At 43.3% G+C, this 21,888-nt stretch overlaps 1 protein-coding gene across 4 annotated transcripts in view; it reads left to right on the top strand.

The window, feature by feature from the left end:
* PRRX1 (paired related homeobox 1) overlaps nt 1-21,888 on the top strand; it is an 88,378-nt gene that overhangs the window by 44,540 nt on the left and 21,950 nt on the right. For all 4 annotated transcript variants that reach the window (XM_083621666.1, XM_083621667.1, XM_083621665.1 and 1 more), the window contains exon 2: nt 14,869-15,044. In XM_083621666.1, the coding sequence (XP_083477792.1) occupies nt 14,869-15,044 (176 nt within the window). The remainder of the gene's footprint in view (nt 1-14,868; nt 15,045-21,888) is intronic.

Genomic DNA, 21,888 nt, shown 5'->3' with positions numbered 1-21,888 from the left:
AATTGGTTGCCAAAGGTTGGGTTTTTTATTTTTTTAAATGGTATGGATCACTCAGACAGGGAGGGAGATCTATATGTAAAGTGCAATAGCTTGAAGCCCTTGTGTGGAAATGGTCGATGAAATGCAGATATAAATTCAATGCCAGTTTCGTAATCCTCACAATCTGTGGTGATGTTTGGCCCTTCTGCAAGGTGGCAAGATGCAGTTATATCAAAGAGGGCACTATCCAACTTTTAAGTGCCACAAATTCCAGAGGAAGAGATGTGTGCATGCCAACTTCTGCTATTGAAATTAATGGGACTCAGAATGTGCTCTGCTTTGACTGGATGATGCCCCCACTTTTTACTCTGAAATTATTCCTCAGTTGTTTGTGGAATTGCATAGATAAAGAACAGACCATTCTCAACAGTACTAATATTACGAGCCATTCTGGAAATACTCATACTGAAGGGGAGCATATAAATCTATGAAATAAATGAAACATACAAATTAAATTAAATTAATACAAATAATAATTACTCCGTCTATTTTTCTACAGCAGTCTTTGGAAATGTATACAGGGCTATATTACTCATCCTTGAGATTTAGAATCTCAAGATGGTCATTAGATTTCTGGCAGGAACCCAGGAACAATACGTTCCAAATATTCGTCATACCAAAAGGTTAAGAGATGTGAGATGTGAGTGTATTAGCTAAATGTGAAATCCATTTGTTGTTCATGATGGGTTAAAGTTTCCATCTCTGGGGTAACATTCCAGAGAAAGTGCTTTGCAAAGCCTCTGTTTGCTTACTCCCAAGGAATTACATTGACTTCAAAAAGATGTTAAGTTTCACTCCAGTCTTACTCATCTGTACAGAACTTCTTAGATTGCAATGCTGGAGTAATGAATGTTTGCCACACCACAATAATGTGCCATGTTACTTGGACACAGCAGTTGCTGTGCTCTCTCCCAGTGGTTTTCAACTTTTCCGAGCCCACAGCTCCCTTGACTGACCACATTATTTCTGCGGCTCCCCTGTGGAAACCACTTACCCTGGGGTTCCAGTAAAGGACGTGCGTAAGTGGGGATTTGCCTGTTCCGCCCCTGCCCCTTTCTGCCCCGCCCCTTTTCCAGCGCCATTTTTGACACGTGCGTAAGTGGGAGAGCATGTGTTGATGGGAACCCAAACAATGCCACAGCTCTGTGGGGCCCAGCTGATGCACTCCACATGGCAGCCCCAGCCTGCCTTTCCCAAAATTAGTGCGCACATGGTTTTGGGTGGGGAACTTACTTGCTGGCGCACACATCAATAAACCAATGGTTGTGGTATACAGTGGTACCTCAGGTTACAGACTCCGCTAACCCAGAAATAGTACCTTGGGTTAAGAACTTTGCTTCAGGATGAGAACAGAAATCGTGTGGCGGTGGTGCAGCGGCAGCGGGAGGCCCCATTAGCTAAAGTGGTACCTCAGGTTAAGAACAGTTTCAGGTTAAGAACGGACCTCCAGAATGAATTAAGTTCTTAACCTGAGATACCACTGTATTCTGATAGCTTCACTTGCCAATTGATCTGCTCAGTCTACAACCGCTGGACCAACCACTATCTTGGTGTGTTGGCGGTGGCAGTGGCGGCAAGGGGCAACCTTAACATTTGACTCAAATAATCCAGGATTAGTTGTGGTCTTGACCTTGGACTGTCATTAATTCCTGCCTCTGAGAGAAAAACGGCTTTCATATCTGTGGAGGGCTTCATGTTCAGGTTTGGCTTGGCTTTCGCCACTAGCTGACATGATTAATTTTCATATCTACGCATATCATTTCTCTGTGTTTTTCTTTCTTTCTGGAATTTACACTTTCCAAATTCACTCAGTATTCCATCAATATTGAGGTCTCTGAATCATCCCTTTACCTTTGCCATGTGACTTTCGCCTCTCCTCAATGTGATTGATTGATTGATTGATTGCATTTATTTCCCTCATTTTTCTCCATGGAGCTCAGGATGGTTTACATGGTTCTACCCCCTCCTCTCTTAATCCCCACAACCACCCTGTGAGGTAGGTTGAGATGAGAGCGAGGGACTAGCCCAAGGTCACCCAATGAGCTTCAGGGTCAAGTGGGGATTGGAACCGTGGTCTTCCAGGCCATGACACTATTATGTTAGAAGTTTCCCTCCCCTCCAAATATCAGCTGATAAAGCTGAGTGATTTTGCTCAGAAGGAAGCCTGTCCAGTTCCGTGGGGCTTATAGAATCATAGAATCATAGAATCATAGAGTTGGAAGAGACCACAAGGGCCATCGAGTCCAACCCCCTGCCAAGCAGGAAACACCATCAGAGCACTCCTGACATATGGTTGTCAAGCCTCTGCTTAAAGACCTCCAAAGAAGGAGACTCCACCACACTCCTTGGCAGCAAATTCCACTGTCGAACAGCTCTTACTGTCAGGAAGTTCTTCCTAATGTTTAGGTGGAATCTTCTTTCTTGTAGTTTGGATCCATTGCTCCGTGTCCGCTTCTCTGGAGCAGCAGAAAACAACCTTTCTCCTTCCTCTATGTGACATCCTTTTATATATTTGAACATGGCTATCATATCACCCCTTAACCTCCTCTTCTCCAGGCTAAACATGCCCAGCTCCCTTAGCCGTTCCTCATAAGGCATCGTTTCCAGGCCTTTGACCATTTTGGTTGCCCTCCTCTGGACACGTTCCAGTTTGTCAGTGTCCTTCTTGAACTGTGGTGCCCAGAACTGGACACAGTACTCCAGGTGAGGTCTGACCAGAGCAGAATACAGTGGCACTATTACTTCCCTTGATCTAGATGCTATACTCCGATTGATGCAGCCCAGAATTGCTTATTATGTCTGAGTTAGTGTACTGAAATGTGTGTAAGATTGCAGCCTTAGGCGTAGTCATATCCAGTGCGTTTTCCCCCTTAAAAAAAATGTTTAGGGGTACTCTCATTTTGACTCAAGAAAACCACAATTTTATAGTTCAAATCGGGAAAAATAAATATAGCAAATGGACAAAAGTACAGTCGTACCTTGGAAGTTGAACGGAATCTGTTCCGGAAGTCCGTTTGACTTCCAAAACATTTGGAAACCAAATCGTGGCTTCTGATTGGCTTCAGGAAGCTCCTGCAGCCAATCAGAGGCCATAGAAGCCCCATTGGACGTTCAGGTTCCAAAAGAACGTTTGCAAACCAGAACAATCACTTCCGGATTTGCGGTGTTCGGGAGCCAAAATGTCTGAGTTCCAGGGCGTTTGGGATGAAAGGTACGACTGTACAAAGATTCACAAAATGTTTAGGGGTTTGCGTACCCCTGCGTCCCCCCAGAAAAAACCCCACTGGTCATACCCATTGACACCAGGCTAATAATCTCCGCATATCTCATTCACCACACAAATTTCAGAGAGCTATTTTGGGACTAGTCAAACGATTTCCAAGTGTCCTTGACTCCAGATCTGCAGATGTGGGAGGGGGGAACGGGAGACCTTGGCAGCAAAGGGCAGAATGGTCTCCATCTAGTTTCAGAACTATTTATCTGAAAATGGCAAGGCCATTAAGCTGCAGGAAAGCAACAAATAGGATTTTGCCCTGAACACTCTAATTTCAAAGAAACCAAAGAGATCCACCATACCAGCACGAGATGAAAGAGTCTTTATTCTTCATCCGTGGAATGTGTTGAGCTGCTTGTCTGCATTGAAAGACTAATGGAGCCTGGAATGCAATAAGCAGTCTCAGGTTGTGTTGTTATTGGATCTCGTGCCTTCATTTCTTGAGTCCTAGTCAAGACAGATTTTGCCAAAGGGACCCATAAAGCATATTAGTGGTTCAGAGCTCACTTTCTAAATGAAAATCCGCTTATGGTTCCAACAAGATCTTGGTATTATCCTGGGAACCTGCCTCATTTAAGCAAATAAGATTCATTTCTGTTCTTTTATATAATAAGAGTGTTGCCTTTGGTGGCCTGACCCTTTGCTCCAGCTCGTATTTATGTCTTTCATTACCCTGTAACACCCAATCAGTGCTGGTGAATTACAGCATTGCTGCTCTCTTCCTGGCTATTTGCAGAGCTGGCAAGGAAGGTGATCTGTAGCCAAACATTCTTGCATTTGTGAACTGAGCATTTGAATGACATACAGATGGAATCTTTATTAAGATGAGATTTTGTTTTTGTTTATCTGCGAATCCAGCTGGCAATGGCATTCCAAAGACTGCTTTCTGTATGACACATGCAAGTTCCTGGTAGTTCCTACAAAACAAGTCAAAATGAATTTCCAGCTACAGTTAACCCAGGTTTAAGTAATAAGGGAACACCCCAAAAGCAGATCTAGGATGAAATGACCAAAGGCATTTCTTCTTCTTCTTTGGCGATCACTTGTAGCCGAGTAAGATTGTCTTCTATAAACACAGTTTTAGCAATGAGTCCATAAGTGACTGTGGAGGCCAATTCTGGATCCACACGTCCTTCCACAGTGGGGACATTGGCTTCCGGGTGGGAGTTGATCACGGTGTGGATTTGCCAAGCATACCTTCCTCTTAGCACGTTTCTCCCTTGCGTCCTGAGTTTGAGTGTCTTCAAAGCCCATGACACCTTTGGTAAAGGCTGTTCTCCAATTGGAGCGCTCGCAGGCCAACCTTTCCCAGTTGTCAGTGTTTATACTACATTTTTTTAGATTTGCCTTGAGACAATCTTTAAACCTCTTTTGTTGACCACCAGCATTACGCTTTCCAATTTTAAGTTCATGGTAGAGTAGTTGCTTTGGAAGACGATCATCAGGTATCCGCACAGCATGACCAGTCCAATGAAGTTGATGTTGAAGAAACATTGCTTCAACACTGGTGATCTTTGCTTCTTCCAGTGCACTGATATTAGTTTGCCTGTCTTCCCAAGTGATGTGTAAAATTTTTTGGAGACACCGTTGATGGAATCTTTCGAGGAGTTGGAGATGTCGTTTATAAGTGGTCCAAGTTTCACAAGCATATAGTAAGGTTGGTAGTACAATAGCTTTGTAAAAAAGCATTTTGGTTTCCATGGACTAATTTAGTCATGTGCCTGTCAGATGTAGTTGCAAAATCTGGTAGTACCTGTCATAAGATGACTGGATAGAAAACCTATATACAAGACAGGGCTCTCATCTTAAGATTTTAAAGCATTTTAACTAATTAATCAGTTAACTGATTGATTAAATAAATGTACATATTACCAAAACCTGAATATAGGGACCTGTTCCAGTTACTGTCAGTCTTGTAGCTATTAAAAGCACAGGAGCCCTGCCAGAAAAAAGTTGGCAGCTCAGCTGGAGAATTTTGCTTGGCAATTAATCATTTCCACCCATTATGATTTGAAATTATGACTTGACGTGGTTGCCCCCACCCCCCACCCCTCAGCCGAAGCTTGATTAGCATTATGTGTCCCTCGACTTTGCTTCCATCCTACATCTTAAGCCTTGCTTTTCTACAGAGATTTCCTTCTGGGTTATGAGGTCACCGTGTTCCCAGAATGTCATAATTTATTTGCGCATATCTTGCAGATTGTAAAATCATGTGTGCGGTATTCGCCAGAATTCTTTATATGCTCCGTACTTCACGTTTTATAACGGCTTTAATAGGAATGGGATGCTGCCCCTTGGAAAATTGTGACGACCACAACAATTGCCGCAAAGGAGGAAGCTATGGGAGGAAATTCGCTGGGTGAAGGAATTTAACAGATCTTTCTGTAGTTTGTGAGTGAATCTTTTCAGGCACAGCATTGCACATCTGGACTTTGACCATGACCGACTGCCAGATTCCTCTCAGTTCATCCCCACTCCACTCTCATATTGCTGCTTTTATCATATCTCTGTCACTGCAGTTTGCCCTAGCCTTAAAACAGCCAGTAAATCAAGGGCATCCTTCTGGAAGCAGGGGCACTGTGTTCAGTCCTGTGATGTGGGATGAGCCATGTGGATCATCTGGTGCAGAGTGTTCTACAGGGCCAGCAGAAGTTGGCAGCTGTAATGAACACATGGGATGCCACAATGGGGCTTTGTGAACAGCCCTTAGACGCCCATGGTGGCATGTTCCATGCGCTCGCTAGTCTCTCCATCTGTCCGTCTATCACTGCCTGTGAACCAAACCTCATTTGCCCAAATCACCCTAAGTTAGAATGTATATTAAAGAAGAAAAAATGGGGTGTCATATGTATACAAGAAACACATATATCCAAAACACATGTAAGGGTGTTAAAAAATATGAGACTAGGACAGGAATATATAGCATCTGGACCGGAAAGAAAGAGGGGAGTGATCATCTATGTAAATACAGTGTTGAAATCTCAAATGTTATTCCAAGATGATGAAGGTAGAGTACTTGGAGTAGAAATACAAACAAAAGAAGGGGAAATCATAGTGGTGGGAATATATGCTCTGAATAGTAAAAAAGATGAATTTTTTAGAAAATTGGAAGAGAGATTATGGGATAATGTGGACGAAAATATAGTAATTATGGGAGATTTTAATGGGGTGACATCGATAGAAATGGACAGAACGTAAAGAGACAAAATGTTGTTTTTTTTTTATAAATTTTTTATTGGTTTTTCAACACATATTAAAAGACAAAACAACACAATACATAAACAAACAAACATATAAACACGTATAATTTCTTGACCTTTCTTTCCTTAAACCTTCTTTCAGCGACTTCCCCATACCTCCCCTTTCTGCATCCCTGTTTTAAATCAATCCAGCAACCCCTAATTTCAATTTCTTATAGCACTTTCTTTAAATCTTTTTTCTCATATCCAATTGTTTGTCACTGCAATTCTATTTTTGCATTACCCAAGACATTTTAACATTCATTAATTTTACAACAATTCTTAAGACAAACTTTAAATTTCTTCCAATCTTCTTCCACCGTCTCTTTCCCTTGGTCATGGATTCTGCCAGTCATCTCCGCCAGTCCCATGTAGTCGATCACCTTGGTCTGCCATTCTTCCAGTGTGGGTAGTTCTTGTGTCTTCCAATACTTTGCTAAGAGACAAAATGTTGAGTTCAGGTAGATTACCACTCGCCTTTTTCCACTTAATTGAGAATTTTAATTTCTATGATGCCTGGAGAACAAAAAATCCAAGTGCTAAAGACATAACCCATTACTCGGAGGCGAAAAAATCTGGAGGACGAATCAATATGGCTATCAAAAAAGCTGATGTTGAGTTTAGAAAAAGCAGAGATACTGAATAGATCGATATCAGCCTAAATGATACAAATTACTTTGTTGCAACCTGAATAAAGCAAGCAAGATTTTGGAAAACAGGGAAATTGCATTATAATGATCAAGGAATGCACAAAGGTTTATAGCCAGCCGTTTCTAGTAGTTACAGAGTCTTTTTTTTCCATTTCCTGGGGCAAAGGAAGCACATTCATTTTGTAACAACTGCTGGGGGGGATTTTACAGGGAAAGAGCAATGTCCTTTTTATATTTTATTTATGATTTTCAGTTTTATACATTTCAATAATTTTACAATCATTTTAACATTTCAAAGCTCGGCGGTTCCTCAAATTTATTTTTAATGTTTTCTGCATATCCAAGTTAACTTAATTTGCTCATTTATTCATCTAGTTTAAATATATACTCTTATAAAACCACAGGTTATTACAATAATCCTGCCAATGTTCTTATCTGTTTACAGATTATTTGTAAATACTCCATGAACCACTGCCATTCTTTTATAAAAAGTTTGTTATCTTGATTTCTTCTTTTTCCAGTAAGTTTAGCCATTTCTGTATTCAGTGGTGCCTCGGGTTACAAACTTAATTTGTTCTGGAGGTCCGTTCTTAACCCAAAACTGTTCTTAATCTGAGGCGTGCTTTTGCTAATGGCACGCAATTTCCATTCTCATCCTGGGGCAAAGTTCTCAAACCGAGGTACTACTTCCAGGTTAGCAGAGTTTGTAACCCAAAGTGTTTGTAACCCGAAGCGTTTGTAACCTGAGATACCACTGTATTCCGTAAGTTGGGAAAGAGCAACATCTGTATCCACAAAAAGCAAACCATCCACTGCTCCCCCAACATTCACTCCATTTTGAAAGATGCACCCATCTCCGCCTCCCTTTTTCTGATAGAACTTTTTAAAAAGTTAATCTTGTGAAAAAGTGTACTTGAGATTTTTTTCAGAGCAAATTACAGTGCTACCTCTGGTTGCGAACGGGATCCGTTCCGGAGCCCTGTTCACATCATGAGCAGAACGCAACTTGCATCTGTGTGGGTCGCAATTTGCCGCTTCTGCGCATGTGTGTGACGTCATTCTGAGCGTCTGCGCATGTGCGAGCGGCAAAACCCGGAAGTAACCCATTCCGTTACTTCCGGGTTGCCGCGGGACTCAACCTGAAAAGACGTAACCTGAACCGAACGTAACAAGAGGTATGACTCTATATGCATATGATCACTGTTCCTAATCCGTGAAAAAATATCCTAAACTGACAGCAAGAAAAATGAATGTCAGTGCTTCCGACAAAATATACAACTCAAATAGCATCACCAGAGGAAACCAGAAGTTCCAGCAAAGCCTGTTTTAGTACAGGTTTGTGGGGAGCCTTTGGCCTTTTCGATGTTGTTGAACTACAACTCCCATCAGCCCCAGCAGGCATGGCCAGTGGCCAGAGATGATGGGACCTGTAGTTCAGAAAGGAAGTTTTCCCACCCTTGATTTGGAAGTTAGACTCATCAATAAATCAGTCCTTGAACTGCTGCATCCCTCCCCAACTTCCGGATACCTGTATAATTTTTCCTGGGATAATCTTTATTACCCCCTTTGCTGGTTATGGTGTTCCAATATTCTCAACCATTTTCTGTATTTTTCCTCCTGTTAAGTTGTGGGTGAACATATCAGACGACACAGCGATTCTTCAAACAGCTCTTGTTTATTCACAGGCCAGAACAGAACTGAACTGAAGGGTTCAGCCAGCCTGCTTATATAGAGCTCCAGTACAACGTAACTGTAACAACTTTCTGTAACTATCCAATCCCTGAACGTCACTTTCGATCCCTTATTTGCATATGTGGACCTGAGTAAAAAACTATCTACAGTATCCCCCTGCTGGCCCAGGGTGAGAACCTCAGTACATAACACCTCCCATTTCGCAAGTCACACTCTGCCCTACCTGATAAAGTCAAATCTTTAAATGATAATTTTCAAAATAAAATAAAATCCAATCAAAGTTTAAGAAAACCGCAAATAAACGTGTGTCTGGGACATAGCAGTGGTGGGGATGGGGGGTAAATGGGAAGATTGATCAAAGGTTTGTTGGCCTGTCTTGGGAAGTGATAAAGTTGTGTGGTGGTCGGATTTAAGTCCCTTAGAATGTGAAAGCCACCATTTCAATGAAATTATTCTTTTTTTAAAAATATAATTTTTTATTAGTTTTTTTAAACGTATCATTTTCAACAATAGTTAAACATACTGTTACATCTCATACAATTTTTTGACTTCCATCAATCACATCTGAAAATTTTCCAATCTATTCACTTAATATACATTTCTTACTTTCACTATTACCTTTAAGTCTCATAACTAATATCTCTATTCTTTCTCTACCTTGCAAAATTTCATATATTTCTCCTTACAAAACTTCTTGTAGTCCTACTAGTGCAATTGGTTGATTACAGTTGCTCTTCAAATAGTTCATATATTTCTTCCAGTTATTCTAGCTGAGCGGGCTTACTGTCCAGTGGAGCTGAGCGGCATAGGCAGTGTCAGATGTAAGGTAAAGGTAAAGGTAAAGGGACCCCTGACCATTAGGTCCAGTCATGGCCGACTTTGGGGTTGCGGCGCTCATCTCGCTTTATTGGCCAAGGGAGCTGGCGTACAGCTTCCGGGTCATGTGGACAGCATGACTAAGCCGCTTCTGGCGAACCAGAGCAGTGCATGGAAACACCGTTTACCTTCCCGCCAGAGTGGTACCTATTTATCTACCGTACTTGCACTTTGACGTGCTTTCGAACTGCTAGGTTGGCAGGAGCAGGGACTGAGCAACAGGAGCTCACCCCGTTGCAGGGATTCGAACCGCCAGCCTTCTGATCGGCAAGTCCTAGGCTCTGTGGTTTAACCCACAGTGCCACCCGCATCCCAGTGTCAGATGTATAGGGAAACAAACAGCTGGCTTACATAATGTGCCTAGTTGCTTGCCTTCTTAGTCAAACTTTCTCCCTTAGAGCTATTCCCCTCCCAGAGAGAGTATCCATGTGAAAAATTCTAACAGGAAAGGAAAGGAAAGCCACCCAAATGATTTTCAAACACTTCCATTCACTCCAGCAATGTTGACGATGAAAGTAAAAAAAATGTCTGGAAAAATCAACTGTGGTAGTTTTATTAGATTAAAAGACCAAACACTTGCATGAACTGTATAATTTTCGTATTTTATTTAGCAGCTTGCAGAACATGTCTCTGCAGTTTGAAACTTGGATTTGACTTGCGGGTATGAAACAGATGCCAAGGACAAATGTCCCATTTGCCTAATAGATGAGACACCTCTCTGCTAGCAAATGTGGGGCCAATTGACTATATTTTGCTTCTTAGTAATTTCTTTTAGTCACATAAGGCTTTGATCAGTTCAGGGAGCTGTGCCTTTTTAACATGATACTTTCCCCAGAAGCTGCAGTTGATTTTAATTTTTTTTTTTAAAAAAACAAAACCAAAGCTTATTAACAGCTGGAGAATTTTGGCGACCCTTCCAAGGCAGGGATTCTCTGTGTTTTTAAAATTTATTTTCATCCCTCTGCTGTCTTCCTCTTTGGAAGAATTTGAAAACTCAATTCAGCAAAAGACAACCTGAGACTTACAGAGTATGATTCAAGACCAAACTAGACATGACACTAAATCTGCATCTTTGCATTTCACATGCAGGTGTTCTTTTTTGTTTTGTTTTTTAAAACTGCAAATTTCATCAGTGGCAGGATCTGGGCTGGGTGGCTGATAGCAGGATGAGAACAGGCATGGAGAATAAATTTAACCTTTTCCTCCTCTGCTTTGGTCCTGAAGAAAATTCTTCCTCTGAAGCTAGTACAGTGGTATCTCAGGTTACAGACGCTTCAGGTTACAGACTCCGCTAACCAAGAAATAGTACCTCGCGTTAAGAACTTTGCTTCAGGATGAGAACAGAAATCGCACGGCGGCAGCAGGCCCCACTAGCTAAAGTAGTACCTCAGGTTACGAACAGTTTCAGGTTAAGAACGGACCTCTGGAACGAATTAAGTTCTTAACCAGAGGTACCACTGTATTTGCATTGGTTAGGAAACTTTCCAAGTCAAAAGCCTTGGGTTGAACCCATATTTTCCAGTTAAAGGATCTTGCATGATAAGACTGGGAAGGAAAGTCACCGCCAGTCTGAGTACACAGTATTGAACAAGAAAGAACCAGTGACCTTTATATAAGACTGTTTCACATGTTGCATGCATCAAAATTCCCAGGTGTTAGTGCAAGATGTACAGTATAGCTGTGAGCCAGGAAATGCTATTTGCGACTGATAACCCACAACGACGTGCTTTGATATCTGCTCTTAGTTGACTGGCAAACAGAAGAATGAATGGATTCTGCTTTCCCTCTGAGATCAGCTGGTGTCTGTATCAGAGAGCCTTTTTTTCCTTTCAAAGGTAAAGGACCCCTGACCGTTAGGTCCAGTCGCAAACGACTCTGGGGTTGCGGTGCTCATCTTGCTTTACTGACTGAGGGAGCCGGCGTACAGCTGGTCATGTGGCCAGCATGACTAAGCCGCTTCTGGCGAAACCAGAGCAGCACACGGAAACGCCATTTACCTTCCGCCAGAGCGGTACCTATTTATCTACTCGCACTTTGATGTGCTTTCGAACTGCTAGGTTGGCAGGAGCAGGGACCGAGCAACAGGAGCTCACCCCATCACAGGCATTCAAACCGCCGACCTTCCAATTGGCAAGCCCAGGGCTCAGTGGTTTAGACCACAGCGCCACCCGCATCTCAACAGAATAAGGAATTAACTATGGGAGGTGGGGAGGCAAAGGCACTTGCTTAAATAAGCATCACATATATATTTTTATCACTACCTTTTCGTGTCTTAATTCTTGCCCTCTCTAGGCATTCTCCCCTGTCATAAATGTTCGTGGTCCCTTATGTCAGACTACAGTACACAAAGCATGAGTATCCGAGAAAATAGCAATGATGTTGCTCAAAGTATAAAATCTGGCTGTCAGTGCATTCCTCATGACTTCTAAGGGCAAATCTACAATGCAGTCATGGGTGAGAAATTAGCCATGGGAGGGAGAATGGACAGAGGGAAAAGGATTGAGTGGGGAGGAAGATGTTGAGAATTCCGTTGCACCTTAAGGAACAGACATGGGATTGTTATGTGTCACATGTCTGTTTACATTCCAGCACGGTATGCTGGGAACTTCTGTTGTGTGTATAGCTTTTGCTTTAGCTGTTCTCTCTGAGACGACATGAGAGAGAGATGACATGTTTATTTGTCCTGATTTATGATTAATAAATCTGTAGTTGTAGTATCCTTCCATAAGCCTCACGCCTATTCTGTGTGCGCATTTTGATCTGCTGATAGTGTGCCCTGACTGAGTAAGCCTGGGTTGCTGATTTACGTCGGAGCAGAGGTGATGGTCTTCTCACAGGGCCGCTGGAAGGAGACGGCCCAGCCGGGGCTAGCCAGCTGGCCTCCCAGCCCTCTGCATGCCGACAGAAGGTTCAAGCTGACACAATGACTTGAAAAATCAGCCAAATCTTAGGCTGCATTACTGGCCTGTTGAGTTGTTGGCATCCATCTATCTCAAAAGACAATGGAGTGCACCTCTGAGGGTGAAGTCAAACCATTGGGCTAGCAGCACTGAAGTGACCTCCCTGGGGCACAAGCCTGGGCAGTATGTATTGTTGGGAAACTGTGTACGTGCAGCTACTCACACAGAGTCAATTAAGGTTTGGCAGCCAGCCATGTGAAGGAGTTAGTCTGCCTGGTGATAACAGAGGCATGGAGACAGCTCCCTGATTGGTCAAGCTCTCTCAAGGGAGTGATAATTAACGGCCTACTAACTGGAATGTGTTAGTTTAGTGTTTGGAGTTCAGCGTTCAGAGTTCTGTGTCACTGTAGGAGTTGTGAGTTGTGTACAGTGGTACCTCAGGTTACATACACTTCAGGTTACATACGCTTCAGGTTACAGACTCCGCTAACCCAGAAATAGTGCTTCAGGTTAAGAACTTTGCTTCAGGATGAGAACAGAAATCGGGCTCTGGTGGCGCGGCGGCAGCAGCAGGAGGACCCATTAGCTAAAGTGGTGCTTCAGGTTAAGAACAGTTTCAGGTTAAGTACGGACCTCCGGAACGAATTAAGTACTTAACCTGAGGTACCACTGTATAGGAGAGTAAGCTAAATATCCGTGTTCTGTTCCTGCAACTAGTCCACTGTATATGATAAACACCTAACTACAAGTTCCTCGTTCCTGCTTCATCTGTCCTGCAGCCAAGTTGCCAATTGCTTCCGTGGATTCTGCGTTGACTCTGCTAGGTCTGGCTAAGGTCCTGCAACTAGTCAGAAAGTTGCGAAACATCAATAGGTTTTGCCAATATGTATGGAGATCCTGGGCTGCCCAGATGACAAGACTCTTGGCCTGGCTGATGTGGTCCAAAGGAAAGCAGAGCAATACATTTGGCACCAGCTTGGCTGCAGTCAGGGAACATGCAAAAAGCAGAGATCCTAAATGCACGTACAAAGAGCAAAAAGTTCTGCAGCACCCTGAAGTCTAACCAGCTTTGGTGGAGACAGTGGCGGAGAAAGGGGTGTGTGGTGGGTGCGGTCCACCCTGGGTGTCATCCCTGAGGGGTTTTTGACAAAATCCCCCCCGGGCAGATCGCCAGTGGGACGATAGGGATGCCCATAGGGACGGGAAGTGCGACGCCCATAGAGTTAGGGTGCGCCGTGGACCCTCAGCCGCCCTACAGCTGGGGGGAGGCGGCAGGTGGACAGTGGATGGGATGGGGCACATGGTGCCCATAGGGATGGGCTGTCCCTGTGGGCGGTTTGCCCCGCCCCTGGGCGTGCCACCCCAGTTGCCTGAGAGGCTTCCCCCGCTGCTGGGTGGAGAACAGTCTGCTTTATGAGATACATGTGTTGCCCAAATTGGTACAAATATCTATACAAGGTTGTGGGGGCAGAACACTGACAGCAGTGAGGTTAGAGGGCAATGCAAAAAGTCCAGCCTGTAATAATGTCATAAACATTGCTGCGGTGTCCATTCAACATGCAATTGTCTTCCCAATGCTAGGATATTTAACAAATGTAGAGAAAGTTACAGGTCGGTAGCCGTGTTGGTCTGCTGTAGTCAAAATAAAATAAAATAGAATAAATAATAATAATAATAATAAAATTCCTTCCGGTAGCACCTTAGAGATTGGTTAAGTTAGTTATTGGTATGAGCTTTTGTGTGCATGCATACTTCTTCAGATAAAGAAGGCTGTAGAGAAATAAAGAGCTGTTGTATCTATTCAAGCCACAGGCAAATGTATTTAAATAGAAGTACCGTATTTTTTGCTCTATAAGACTCACTTTTCCTCTCCTAAAAAGTAAGGGGAAATGTTTGTGCGTCTTATGGAGCGAATGCAGGCTGTGCAGCTATCCCAGAAGCCAGAACAGCAAGAGGGATTGCTGCTTTCACTGCACAGCGATCCCTCTTGCTGTTCTGGCTTCTAAGATTCAGAATATTTTTTTCCTCGTTTTCCTCCTCCAAAAACTAGGTGCGTCTTGTGGTCTGGTGCGTCTTATAGAGCGAAAAATAAGGTAATTAAGAGGGATGATGAACCATCTGCTCCCAATGAAGACAGACCCTTTGACCTGTAAAATCCCCTCCAGGATAACCATCTTCTCTGCTCTCTGTTTTGCCAGGTGACCAGCTAAATTCTGAAGAGAAGAAGAAGAGAAAGCAGAGAAGGAACCGAACTACCTTCAACAGCAGTCAGCTGCAGGCCCTGGAGAGAGTTTTTGAGCGGACACACTATCCGGATGCCTTTGTACGAGAAGACCTTGCACGCCGGGTCAACCTCACTGAAGCCAGGGTCCAGGTAATTAATCTAGCCTTGATTTCAACACACATGACCCAAGAGATAGCTTATCAGGGTGATAGGCTATAGGAACAGTTGTGGTAACATAGATAAAGAACCCTCAGGGGGATGCTGTTAATAACTACAAATGTTTTGCATTTAATTTAGTATCATATTTGAACAATTTCATATATGTAGATGGATGCGGGTGGCGCTGTGGGTTAAACCACAGGGCCTAGGACTTGCCGATCAGAAGGTCGGCGCTTCAAATCCCCTCGAAGGGGTGAGCTCTCTTTGCTTGGTCCCTGCTCCTGCCAACCTAGCAGTTCGGAAGCACGTCAAAGTGCAAGTAGCTAAATAGGTACCGCTCCGGTGGGAAGGTAAACGGCATTTCCGTGCGCTGCTCTGGTTCCCCAGAAGCGGCTTAGTCATGTTGGCCACATGACCTGGAAGCTGTACGCCGGCTCCCTCGGCCAGTAAAGCAAGATGAGCGCTGCAACCCCAGAGTCGGCCACAACTGGACCTAATGGTCAGGGGTCCCTTTGCCTTTATATATGTGGATGTGTTAAGGAGAGGATAAAGCTGTCCATTGGTACTGGCTGCAATGCCCCCACTCTTGGAAGCACTGTGTCTCCCAATACCAGTTTCTGAGAATCAGAAGAGGGAAGAAAGGCTGTGGTACCCAGGTCCTGCTTTTGGGCTTCCTAGAGGCATCTGATTGGTCGCTGGAAGAACAAGATGCTGGACCGAGTGTGCTTTTGATCCGTTCTAGTAGGGCTCTTCTCCTGGCAACTGAGGGCTCATCCACACTTGTCCCATGCCTAGAAAGCACAGGTCCGAGAGACTTGGGTGTATGAAGTGGGGGGCGGAGGGGGCGGTCTGTCCCGGGTGCCACTCTGGGGGGTGACAAGGTGGCCCCTGGCTCTCCCCAGCTGTAGAGCAGCCAAGGGCACGCACAGTCAGTATGGGCGTGGTTCGAGCAGCGTCCGTATGGGCTGCTGCTTACATGGCGACCGTATGGGATGCCGCACATGCGCAGTCTGTACGGACGTCCATTGTGCATCACCAGGTGGTTTGCCCCACCCCAGGTGCTGAAGAAAGTTCCTCCGCCACTGCCGAGAGGTTTTCTGTCCCCCCCCCCCCAGGAAACCTGCTAGTTACCGCTGAATTGGAGAAAATTCCAGTTCACTGGAAACCCGATGGACATTTACTCTGATTCAGCGGCAAAAAGCGGCTTTCCCCAGGGGAAGTGGAAGTGCGGACAAGCCCTGAGCTACAGATATGGCAATTTAGAAAAGAAAGGATAAAAATAATTTTAGTTTCTCTACTCAAGGTTGCTGTTGATGGTAATTTTCTGGGTTTGCTTTAAAACTGGACTGTGAGGCTGGAAAGTAACATATCTGATGGATCTTATTCTCCCCAGTCTTTCTTTCTTTCTTTCTTTCTTTCTTTCTTTCTTTCTTTCTTTCTTTCTTCCTTCCTTCCTTCCTTCCTTCCTTCCTTCCTTCCTTCCTTCCTTTCTTTCTCCCTCCCTCCCTCCCTCCCTCCCTCTGTCACAGATGAAAAGCCACTCTTTCAAAAGGACACTTAGCTTTGGAACTCTTTGTCTTTTAAAAAATTCTCTCCCTCCTCCTCCTCCTCCTCCTCCTCCTTCTTCTTTTCATTATTTTCAATTTTATACATTTGAATAATTCCACAATCATTTTAACAATTCAAAACTTGACTTCCTTCCCCCTCTTTCTGTAGTTCCTTAAATTTGTTTTTTAAATTTTTTTTGTGCATATCCAAATTAACTTAATTTCCTCATTTATTCATCTACTTTAAATACATACTCTTACAAAACTGCAGGTTATTACAATAATCGTGCCAATGTTCTTCTCAAACAGAATAGTTATTGAAGTGATATGCTGGAGATGTAACAGAGAAATTGGGTCTTATTTGCATATGTGGTGGAAGTGTACAGATATTTGTGTATTTTGGAATAATATATATGAAGAACTTAAAAAAAATTTAAATTTACATTAAAAAATGCCGGAAATATTTTTATTAAGCATCCTGTCAAAAGAAATAGGGAAACTGAAAAGAACATTGTTCATGCATGGGATAACGGCAGCCAGAATATTAGTAGCAAGAAATTGGAAAAATACAACAATACCCAATACGGCAGCCTGGCAAAACCTAATGGTAGAATATCTGCAGCTAGCGAAGGCGACAGGAAGGCTAAGAGGCCAACCAAAACAAAAAGTCTATAAGGAGTGGAGAATCTTTAAAAAATACTTTAAAAACTATGGTATAAAAGGAAACATCTTGGCAGAACTGGACTGATCCTTGTATTGTATAAATTTAAGTTAGTAGGGAGATAAAAAGAGACTATATAAGTAATATGCAACTGTGCGGTATAAGGATAGATAAAGTACAGTGAGATTAATTGGAAGTCATTTTTAATTTCTTTCTTTATAAGTTTTATAATTGATTTCAGTATCGGGAGTATAAATGATGTTAGTTATACTAATTTTGTTGTTTCTTATATGGTGGTTGTTTGTTTGACTTCTTCATTATTTGTTTGATTGCATGCTTGTTTATTTGTTCGTTTGTCTGTTTTCCCATAAACATAGCTGTCAACTTACAGATTTGAAAATAAGGGACCAGCAGCCAAAATAAGGGATCAACAATTACTTTGATAAAATACATATTTTGTTGCGTGCAAATGGCTTTAGATACCTATTAGGTCCATAAATTACCATATAGCATATATTCAACACAAAAAACAGCAACAATTTTTTGTTGACAATGGACAGCTGGACATAGAAAGGGCCCCATTACCTTCAGTAGCTTATTTAAGGGACATCATCAATAAGGGACAGCAGCGGGACATGGCGCTGGGATAAGGGACTGTCCCGCCAAATAAGGGACACTTGACAGCTATGCCCATAAATGTATTTATTTTAAATCAATAAAGATATATTTAAAAAAATAAAAATGAAGTGAGCACAGCCGGCCCACCCATGGGTTAAGGTGAAGCAAGTTGCCTCAGTGGCAGAAGCGCAATAAGTGGTACTTCCCCCCACCCCACCCCACCCCACCCCACGCTTCTGCTGCTGCTGGGATGCCCCACTTTTGGTGAGTTTCACTGAGAGGGAAGCATAGTATTGCCATTCACCTTCCCGGCCCCTGGGCAAGTTCGATGGTGATGGAAGTGGAGAGGCGGGGGGGGGGAGGGGAAGGGAGGGCATGGTGTGGCAAAGTCTCATTTTGCCTCAAGTGGCAAAGCAGGATGGGCCACCTGGAAGTGAAGGGATAAATTTCTTTTTAAAAATAATAGCACTTTGTCGATACCAGACCAGACCAATCCTAACCAATGAATTTGTATAACAATTTTGTATACCTGGCTCCAATACTTCCAACTGAATGAAAGATAAAGTACAGACAAGAAAAAAGGGTTTGCTGGAGAAATATCAAAACTAGAGGAAAATCTAATACAGCCTGAGGGAAAATATCTATCTAAGATGTATAATCTGCTCCTTGACTGGGAAGTCAAGGAGGAAGAGGTTAAATCGGTTATCGTCTGTTGGGCCCAAGACATTGGAATATATATATATATATATATATATATATATATATATGTATATGAATGGGAAAGGCTGTGGAGGGAAGACATAAGGCTCACAGCTTGTGAGAGAAAACATAATGAAAATACTGTATTGATGGTACCTGACTCCAGCCAAAATGGCTAAGATGTACAATAAAATTTCAGATGCCTGTTGGGAATGTAAAAAAGGGGTAGGTACCTTTATGCACATATGTTGGGACTATGTTAAGAGAAGAGAATTTTGGGATATAATATATATTGAACTCAAAAAGCTCTTTAAATCCTCATTTAAAAAAAGACCCAAAGCCTTTCTGTTAGGTATCATGTCCACTGAAATACAAAAAAAAGAACCCTTTTTATGTACATAACCATGGCAGCTAGGATTTGATAACCAAAAATTGGAAAGGAGACTTAATCCCCACAAAAACTGACCGGCAAGCCAAGATGATAGAATATTTAGAACTCGCGAAAATGACTGGGAGAATAAGAGGAAACTCAAACCAGAAAGTCAACAAAGACTGGATAATATTTAAAGAATACCTTAGAAAGTATTACGATAATGGAAATCTCCTGACACATTTAGATTGAATCTTGAAGTATAAGGAAACTATAAAAGTAAAAATTCTTGTGATAAGTAACAGAAAAAATAATAATAATGAAGTGCATATAGATTAATAAGGTGTAAAAAGTACAATTAGGTGAATTGGAACTTAATGATACGTTGTTAGTTAGTGTCTATGTTTGTTTATGTGTTGTTGTTGTTGTCTATGTTATATGTAAATTGTTTTGTAAGAAAGAATTGTTTTAATAATAATAAAAAAGAATTTGTATAACAATTCAGGCGACCCATTTAGGAGGGAGGTTTCATGCGTAAATGGGCAAGGCTTGCAGAGGATGCAATCCAACCCAAGTCCCCTGTGATTTTAGTGAGGCAAAATCAAACAATGCTTAGATCAGTCCCACTGGAAATGAAAAGGTCTTTAGTTTGGGCTGAATTGCGCTCCAAGTCTTTGTTCTCAGGAACTGACAATCCTGATGTTTTTTCAGAGAGGTGTGTTTTTTCTCCAGCAGACTTAAATCTAACATATGAAATTCCAGAGTTGGGGGGGATAGCTATTAAAGTCTAGAAGCAGCTGCGGGTTTTCTCTGCTTTAACAATCAGAAGAAACTCTGTGGAAATAGGAAAAATGCATAGAAAATTTATGCCCTTTTTTTTTTTTTGAGTTGAATTTACGGCATAGGCAAAGTTCTAAGCCAAGTAAGGCTGCCAAAACAAATCTTGTAGGGCCATGGACTTTGCTGAAGTTCCCATAGAGGTGCCCTATCTATTTTTAATCATAGAAACATATGCTTGCAAAGGTGAGAGCCAGGGGCCTCCCTAGACTGTCAACTATATTTTAAAGAAGGGGGACAAAGTCTGCCTGCAGGTGTGGGCAGGCGAGCATCTTTGCGGGTCACAGGAGCTATTTCCTGTAGATTGCCAATGCAGCATGAATCCTGACCCAGCAGCCACCGTTTTATAACTGCATGCCCTCCAACATTTCTCCAATGAAAATAGGGACGTCCTATTCCAAGATAATAATAATACACCGCCCTTCATCCGTAGATCTCAGGGCAGTTCAAAACATAAAAATACATTAAAAATTAAAAACAATCCAATAACCCCCACCCCTCCCACAAACACATTTAAAATGGCATAGTATGTATATTAGGGACGCGGGTGGCGCTGTGGGTTAAACCACAGAGCCTAGGACCTGCTGATCAGAAGGTCAGTGGTTCGAATCCCCGTGACGGGGTGAGCTCCCGTTGCTCGGCCCCTGCTCCTGCCAACCTAGCAGTTTGAAAGCATGCCAGTGCAAGTAGATAAATAGGTACCGCTCCGGCGGGAAGGTAAATGGCATTTCCGTGCGCTGCTCTGGTTCACCAGAAGTGGCTTAGTCATGCTGGCCACATGACTCGGAAGCTGTACGCCGGCTCCCTCGGCCAATAAAGAGAGATGAGCGCCGCAACCCCAGAGTCAGCCACGACTCGACCTAATGGTCAGGGGTCCTTTAGTATGCATATTAGGGCTATTCTCCAAGTGTGGAGCCACCGCATAAATGGCCCTGCTGTTGTATTGCCACCTTCCGAGCCTCTTGTGGAGGAGGCACACGAAGAAGGGTCTCTGAGGATGATCTCAAAGTCTGGGGAGGTTCATCTGAAGTGAGGGGTCCTTGAGATATTGTGCCCCTGCACCGTTCAAGGCTTTATAATTCCTGATTGCAATTGCTTCCCAAGTCAATGCAGTGTTAACATGGACTCGAACAGATCACAGCTGGCTTCTCATCTAGGAGATTTCAACTGAGTAGCAGTAGGTAGCAGAGGCTCTTGACATAGCTGTCAACTCACAGATTTGAAAATAAGGGACCAGCAGCCTCGAAAATAAGGGATCAGCAGCCAAAATAAGGGATTTTCCCAGCACAGGTATGTTCAACTTCTGAGCCCCTCCGAACCAAAGGCAGAAAGCCCAGCCAGCAGCCAAATGAAGCCTCAAGCGGTGGTTCCCACAGCGCAGCAACCCGGGAAAGGGGATGCAGCAAGGAAAACCACCGTCACCTCTCTGCTGGGAAGCGCTGAGCAAAGGCGAGTCCCCAGGCAACGCGGCCGACTTGATCGGCACAAGGCATGCAAGCTCCACCCCCCAGTCGTTCTTAGACTTCTTATTGGGTGAGCAACGCAGCCAAGCAACACAGTTGGAGCCTCCCTCCTCCCTGGCCGGCAGGGAGAGAGGGAGGGAGAGGAGCTGCTTCCTTTGAAACCTGGGAAATTTAAGGGACATCATCAAAAAGGGACAGCAGCAGGACACGGTGCTGGGATAAGGGACTTTCCCGCCAGATAAGGGACAGTTGACAGCTATGGCTCTTGAATGTGCTGGAAAAATGGTATACCGGTTGTCTTAAGGAGCAGGAAAACGTTCTGGAACTGCTAGGAAATTGGGACAGAGGCCAAGAGGAACAATCCGTACAGCAGTCAAAATAGCAACGGATGCACTGGGGTAAGAGATGCATTTTCCTAACTACCCTGGGCAGGGGGTGGGGGTGGAGAGAGAGACAGAACCCCTCACCCGTCATGGATCGGTATTTTTGACTGGTTCACACTTCAACCCTGTTCTGATGTTCGAAGTCTAACGTGACAGTGGGAGAGCAGGGAAGTCCAAGTTGTCTGGGAGCAGGTATTACCCATGCCTCCTTGTAATTGTGGGGCACCGGAATCGTTGCATCACATAATTTTTGACTG

Source organism: Podarcis filfolensis (genome assembly GCF_964270895.1).
Source record: "Podarcis filfolensis genome assembly, chromosome: 6".
Taxonomy (NCBI): Eukaryota; Metazoa; Chordata; class Lepidosauria; order Squamata; family Lacertidae; genus Podarcis; species Podarcis filfolensis.
The sequence above is the reverse complement of the archived record's forward strand: the minus strand, read 5'-3'. Positions and strand labels throughout refer to the sequence as shown.